The sequence below is a fragment of the Emiliania huxleyi genome (genome assembly GCF_000372725.1).
Source record: "Emiliania huxleyi CCMP1516 unplaced genomic scaffold EMIHUscaffold_359, whole genome shotgun sequence".
NCBI classification, from domain to species: domain Eukaryota; phylum Haptophyta; order Isochrysidales; family Noelaerhabdaceae; genus Emiliania; species Emiliania huxleyi.
In genome coordinates, this window is record NW_005199280.1 from 68,829 (window position 1) to 75,662 (window position 6,834).

Sequence of the window (6,834 nt, forward strand, 5' to 3'; positions counted from 1 at the left end):
AACGGGAAAAGGGGGGAAGGACAAAAAAAAGAATTTGTGCAGAGGGCCCCCGTGCAGCGAGAATCGGCGAGGGACTCCGAAGAGAGATAGGGAGAGGCAGACGCGCGCCGAAGTCCGACACATGCGTCATGCGTCAAGATCAAGATGTATATCATATAACAGTGGCCAGGGGCGGGGCTTGCATTTTTGCCGTCGCCAGTCGCCCCCCCAAACCGCAAACGCTACAGCGGGGGCGGCGGCGGCGGCGGGGGCGGCGGCGGCGGCGCGACGGGGTGGGTGGGGTGTGGGGAGGTGCTGCTGTGTGCGCTGCGCGTGCGCGCACCGCACACCATACTCGAGTACGGCGGGAAACAGACGGCGAGGGGGGCGCGGCGGCAGCGGCGGCAGAGCGCGCGCGCGGCGCGCGCGACGGAGGGGCGGAGCAGCGACCGCGCGCGCGGTCGCTGCTCCGTCTGTCCCGGAGCGCCGTCGGATAAACGCTGCGCCGCCCCCGCACCAGCGACACCGGCCGCGGCTCGCCTCCACGCGCCGGCTCGGAAGAGGGGCTGTCGGCGGCGCAGCAGAGCGGCACGCCTCGGCGCTCGAGCCGCCGACAGCCCCACTCCTCGACGTGACGGCCGCTCCCGGAGCCAGCCGGTGCGCGCCCGACCCACGCCCCCTCTCGCACCCCTCCGACCCCCCCTGCGCGGCGCACCTATCCGCTGTGCGCCGGCTCGAACGCCTATCGCCAAATCGCGACGTTTGAGCGCAGCGCACGCGTCCCACACGTCACGCGCGCGCAGGAGAGCGTGCGGCACAGCTGTAGCGTGTACTCGCCGAGGGCATCGCGCCGAAAACCCCGCGCATTCCGCCCCAGCAGAGGCTGCAGCCTCTGCACAAGCTACACCACTGTAAGAACGGTGAGTACTTGGGGTTGAGTGGGCTTGCTTGCTCCCTTAGCCGGGAGCAAAAATGCAAGAATGTAAGATAAAGCCGATAGGCTTTAAACGCGATCTCGTCCGAAGAAACGGCTTTATCTAGGAGAGATACGAGAGTTCTGTCAGGTGCGCGACCGCGGCTAGATTGATTGTGTCAGAGCCGGAGGCTCTCGAGCTTGAGGGCGAGGTGCGTCGACTCGTCCTTCATCTGGACGGTGTAGCGCCGCCGCTCGCGGTCAAAGGAGATCACCTTGCAGGTGGACCCGTTCCAGCGCGGCTGCGAGACGAGCCCGACGACGGTCGCCCTCGCCCCCTGAGGCAGGATCAGGTTGTCCGGCTTGACCGAGACCACCTGAGGGGCGACGAGGGGCGAGGAGGGGGTGGGGAGAGGGAGGGGTCGGACAGGGCGGCGGGTGTGTGGGCGTGGTTGGGTGGTCTCTCTGCGGTCTCTCTCTGCTCGCCTGCCCGTCGAGGCTGACGTGGTACCTCCCGCCCGACGCGTCCCAGCCCGTGACGCGCCCCTCGCGCCCGTTGAGCTCCGGCTTCCGCTCGATGCCCGTCAGCTCGGCGGAGCAGGACTGGAGCAGGTTCTCCGGCTTGAGGCGCAGCACCTGTCCGGCGAGGGCAGGGCGGGTGGGAGGTGGGAGGACGGAGGAGGAGGATTGCTCTGAAGTGGAGCACCTCGCCGTCGTCGAGCTGCACCGTGTACCGCCCCGTCGCGGCGTTGCTCTCGTTCACCTCGCCGCTCTTGCCGTTGTGCTGCGCCGCGCCCTGCAGGCCCCGCACCGTTACACGCGTCCCGCCCGGCAGCACTTCGGGCCGCCCCCACCGCGACGAGGAGGCGATTTCCGCAGCGGATGGCGGCCGCGCGGTTGGTGGCGTCGGCGGCGTTGTCGGCGGTGCGCGCGGCCGCACCGGCGACACAGAGGGTGGCCACTCGGGCGAATCAGCTGCGGCGCCTGGCGTTGCGGCCACCGTCACCGCGCGCCCCTGGCCATCAACGCATGGCGACAGAAACTTTGGAGCTCCCGTCGGCGACCTGCATGATCCGCACGCGAAAAAGAGCATCCCGCCGGCGTGCTTTCGTAGTACCTTGGCCTGGTTGCCGCATTCTTTGCACACTGGCGCCAGCCGCTGCTGCTGCCTCTTGGCCGCGGCGATGGCCGCGCTGTCGTCGGAAGTTGCCTGGTGCCACCGACGCAGCCTTTCCTCCTCCTCGTTTAGGGGCCGCTTGCTCATTGTCGATCAGGAGCCGTCGCGAGAAGAAAATCATGGCGCGCGCACTGTACGAGAAGAAAATGTCCGCGCTTCTGGTTTGATTTTCCAAATGCTTCTATGCGAGAAGAAATGTCCGCCCTCTCCTATGCGAGCCGCAAAGAAAGCTGCAGTCGCTCGCGTTTTCGAGCGAATGACCTTCAAACAACTCTTGAAACAACTCTCTCTCTAGTGACCTTCGTCCGGGCCCACAGCCGGCACGCCATCGTCGATTCCGCGCGCTCGGCCTCCACCTAGCCTCCACCGGCTTGCTGGGCGGACGGCTTCTTGACCCCTCTCTCTTCTCTTCTTGTGGCTCTCGTCGAGAGAGAGCGTTTTGGGAGAGAGAGAGTCTCTTCCTTGCGTTTTGGGAGAGAGAGAGAGAGATTTTTAGTTTTACTCGAGTATAAACACTATAATTTGTTGCGTTTTGGCGGCCCGGCGGGTGGGAGAATATGTGTCGTCTGATGTGTCACTGTGTGTACGTCACATCGGTCTTGATAACAAGCACGGTCGATCCGTCAAAGCGATACACTCGTTCCTATCTCGCTGGAGGGCTGGCACGGAGCTCTGCCTGTGCCGGCAAACAGGAAGGAAGAGCCGTGCGGCAAGAAGGGCTCGATGGGGAGCGAGAAGCGTCAGAAGAGCAGGGTTAACCTGAAGTCCGTCGTGACGCTCTTATTTCCCGCCAGGTTTGACCGCGCAGCTTTCAAAACTCGACGATATCTTCCGGAAAGACTGACTGAACTTCCCGCAGCCGCGGCAGCATGACCGAGGCGCAGAGAGAGAGGCTGCGAGTGCTCGACGAGTCTTGCGAGCTGCGCGGTCAAACCTGGGGGGAACTGACCGCATCAGGGTGGATTTCCAACCTCCGTGAGCGCCTTTGGCGCACTCGAGCCACCATCCTCAGGGCGCCTCCTTCCATCCCGAGCAGCGGCCGCCCCCGCCATCTCCGCCCCCGCCATTCCCACCAGTCGCAGGAATCGGGGGAGAGCGCACAGAGCGGCCGGCACCGCTCCGGCCTCTCCAGCAAGCTCATGTAGCACTCGCAGCGTTGCCACCGCGTCTTTTGCTTCCTCCCCGCCTCCCACAGCCTTGCCTGACCAAGGTAGGAATGGGAATGACAGGGAGTCGGGCTGCCAGCGCACCACCCTCCATGGTGCCATGAAGTCCACCGCCCCGCAGCACGACTGCGCAGTCCACGCTAGCGTCCGCCGGTCCCCGCCCCCATACCACGTGGGGGCCCACATCGTCGGTAAAAGAAAGAAAGAAAGAAAACAGACAAACCCAGACGAGGGATGGGGGAGGAGGACAGGGTCCCCACCTGCACGAGCAGGATTTTGGAAGGACGATCAGGGGGACAGGTGGGGCTCTCCTGCTCCTGACGAGGGACACAACAGGCTCGCAGCGCGGTGCACGGTGGGCTCCCAACTCCACTGGCGGTCTCATCTCAGTCTAAATAATAAATAAATACAACGGACATCCCAAGCTAGGGCTGGGTCGAGGACAGACACGTCCCCACCTTTGCAGGATTTTGCAAAAGCGAGGGGGGAGGGCGCATCGCCGCGCGGAGAGGGCTGGGCACAGGGCACAGGGGATCTCTCTCGCATAGGATATGCACTCGGCGGCACGAGGGCAAGGCTGGGCGTCCTATGTTTGTGCTCCCCCCCGGACCCCTCGCTCTCGGGCACTAACCATCTGACCACTCATCGACGGGGCTTGGCGAGCGGCCGCGCTGCGGGGCAGGGCTGGTGAGAATGGGCTCTGGCCACTCGCCCGTGCGGTTGTAACCCCGCATCTGTCGGACAGAGGCCTCGACCGCCCCTCGCGGCAAGCTCTCGAGCATCTCGAGCAGCTCGCCCGCCTCAGTCTCGTCGGTGCGCCGAGCCCTGGAATTTTCTTTTGCAACGCGCTGGGGCCGCGCTGCTCGAGCAGCGTGCGCCTGTCATGGTGCTGCACGACGCCGACGGCTTCCTGACGCAGCTCACGCGCATGCTGGAGCGGTCGCGCGAGAAGGGCGCCGTCTACGTCACGATGAAGCGATGTGCGTTTGCGCCTGCCGCGCCCGCCGCCGGTGTAGCACGCCTGAGCGTGCCGCTCCCGCCCCGTGCAGACGCGGGGATTGAGGGCAAGCGGGGCGAGCCGGTCGACCCCGCCGACTGCCGCTGCCTCGTTCGCGCCGTGCTCGGCAGCACCAAGGCAACAGTAACGCGCCACCGCACACCAGCACAGCACGACTGCCGCACACCAGCACCGGACCGGCTTGAAGGCCAGCGGGCCCGCGCCTCACGGTGCGCCGCATGCCCCAAGGCGTCGACGATGGTCGCCGCCAAGGACCACCGCCGCTTCATGAAGTCGTACGCAAACATCATGAAGGCGGGCGCCACCGCCTCCCCTCGGCCGATTCCCGCGTCTCTCCGGCCGCCCAAGCGCCTCCCTCCGTGCCGCCGCCACCGGCGCCGCCTCCACCGACGCCGTTTGCGCGCGCGCGCGCACCGCCGCTTGCCCGGCCGCGTGCCCCTCTGGCGCTTGCTCCTCTGCCCCATCCATCCCTGCGCAAGGCTCCCACCTCGACCCTGCCGCCGGCCAGGTGTCGCTCGACTCGCTCAAGAAGAAGGAGCGCAGGCGAGGCGGCGAGAAGAAGAAGGCGGGCGCTGCCTAGAGGGTGGCGGCTTTGGAACCCGACCGCCGGGTGGGCACCGCTATGTACCGTTGTCCGTTCATGTCTTCTCGAGGCAGTTTTGAGTTTACACGCGCGCATCGCGCGTCGATCCGTCGTCAACGTCATTCGTTGTGCACACGATTTTCCGCGCTGGCGACACCCTGGTCTCTGACGTGAGACCCCCCCCCCATCCCCGACGCTTGGGACCAAGGGCCAAGGAGACACACGCCACATGCGCCGTCAGCGCCGCCTTGGCCCGCGAGTCAGTTTTGCGAGTTGGCGCGCCGGCCGCTTTGCCGGTCCGCTGTGCGTGACGGTGAGGCGTGTGTGTCGGTGTGCCGCGCAAGGCCGGTAAGGCCCTACAGCCTGCATAGACGGCAGGCGCTCTGCCTCCTAGTATTCCCCCCACCTATTATCTCTCTGTTAGCCGCCTCACGGCACTCGCTGCGCGTTGAGATCGTGTCGCTGGCACCACTGCTGCACGAATGGCGAGAGGTCGACGCCCGCCGGCGCGTACCACGCCTTCCGCTTCCTGTCCCACCGTCCTCCGAGCGCCTTGCAGGCGTCCTTCTGCGCGAAGGGCGTGTCGAGGTACGTGCGGAAGGCGGAGGGGCCCGCGGGCGGCGGCGGCGGCTGCTGAGGCGGGTACGGCAAGGGCGGCGGCTGCCGAGGCGGGCACTGCTCTGGCGCCCTCTCGCCGGGCGGCGGTTGTGGCGGCGGCAGCGCGGACATTGCGGGCGCGTGGACGGGTGCAGGCAGCGCAGGCGGACTTGGGCCCGGCACGACGCAGAAGACCCGCATCGGCTTGACCTGCCGCCGCGCCTCTGCGTCAGCGCTCTTTTCGTCCTGCAGAGCGAGCCCCGCTCTGGCGCCAACCACGCTCACGTAGTAGTGGATGACGTGGCGGACAAAGGGCGAGACCGGTTCGGTGGCGAGGCAAGCGCCCTCGCCTGCCACCGCCGCGAACGCCCGCAGCGCCGCCACCCACCCCGCCGCCGTCCGCACCTCCTCCTCGATGTCCTCGACGGTGCGCGTGGTCACGTCCAGGTTGGCGGCCTCCCGCACCGCCGACGTGGCCATCTCCTCGTCGCTGGCACGAGGCGGGACGCGCTGCACCTCCGCCACCGTGTCCTGCAGCGCCGCCAGCGCGCCATCCTCCAAGTCGCCCGCCGGCGCCTCCTCCTCCTCCTCCTCCTCGTCGTCGTCGTCGCCGTCCTCCTCCTGCTGCTGCTGCTCGTCGCTGAGTCCCTCGGCGAGAACGATCTGCGTGCCGGGCGCCATCGCCGCGCCGCGCCGCTTGATGTTGCGCGGCGCCGGCTCGAACCAGAGCGGGTTTTTGATGTCGGCGTGCGAGTCCGGGCCAGACAGCGCGTTGGCGCCGTGCCGCTGCCGGCTCACGTGGCAGAGGACGCGCTGCCCTCGCGCCGCGGCGCGGTCGCGCCCGCGAATCCCGACAGCCTTGGCCGCCCTCCGGTACACGCACTCGCGCCTCTTGTTGGTGGCATAGAACTGGCTGAGCTCGGGCAGCTCGCGCGCGACGGCAAAGAAGAAGGCCTCGAGGCGCGGCTTGACGAGCGCGTTGGCGACGTTGAAGAGGTGCATCAGCTCGGGCGGCACGAGGCCGTACCGCTCCTCGCGCGCCGCGCGCCGCGCGTCCGCGCCGCAGGCCGCCGACGCGCCGCCGGACCCGAGGCGCGGCACCTTGCGCCTCGCGGTCGACGGCGTGGGCGCCTCTGCGGCGGAGCGCTTTGCCGGCTCCGCGGCCGGCTCAGCGCGTGGCGAAGGGCTGGTGGGGCCGGACGGAGGATCGTCGTCGAAGAGCGCTGCGATTTCGGGGAGCATCACCGGGGATGGTCGCTTGGCAGCCGGCACGTTGGTTGAAGAAACAAGCTGGCGCGCCTGAGGTGGCGGCCCCTCCCTTTTTGCTTGGCCTTGGGGGTTTTTCTGTATTTATTAAGAGAAGAGGCCGAGTGCGATTCCTATGCGCCAGAGATGAGAGAT

At 67.3% G+C, this 6,834-nt stretch overlaps 3 protein-coding genes across 3 annotated transcripts; 1 reads left to right on the plus strand and 2 right to left on the minus strand.

Moving 5' to 3' along the window:
• Positions 1-1,071: 1,071 nt before the first annotated feature.
• EMIHUDRAFT_242420 (hypothetical protein) lies at positions 1,072-2,156 on the minus strand (the record flags this gene model as incomplete). The annotated part of the gene is made up of 3 exons (XM_005772505.1): positions 1,072-1,269; positions 1,397-1,528; positions 1,599-2,156. The coding sequence occupies 3 exons, from the start codon at positions 2,154-2,156 to the stop codon at positions 1,072-1,074; spliced, it is 888 nt and encodes a 295-aa protein (XP_005772562.1).
• Positions 2,157-4,118: 1,962 nt separating this feature from the next.
• On the plus strand, positions 4,119-4,562 carry EMIHUDRAFT_59293 (hypothetical protein; the record flags this gene model as incomplete). The annotated part of the gene is made up of 3 exons (XM_005772506.1): positions 4,119-4,262; positions 4,314-4,376; positions 4,482-4,562. Coding segments are annotated over 3 exons (288 nt in total), but the record flags the coding sequence as incomplete, so codon positions are not given.
• Positions 4,563-5,265: 703 nt separating this feature from the next.
• On the minus strand, positions 5,266-6,675 carry EMIHUDRAFT_242422 (hypothetical protein; the record flags this gene model as incomplete). The annotated part of the gene is made up of 4 exons (XM_005772507.1): positions 5,266-5,403; positions 5,629-5,988; positions 6,094-6,438; positions 6,535-6,675. 4 exons carry the CDS (start codon positions 6,673-6,675, stop codon positions 5,266-5,268), a joined length of 984 nt encoding a protein of 327 aa, XP_005772564.1.
• Between the last annotated feature and the right edge of the window lie 159 nt (positions 6,676-6,834).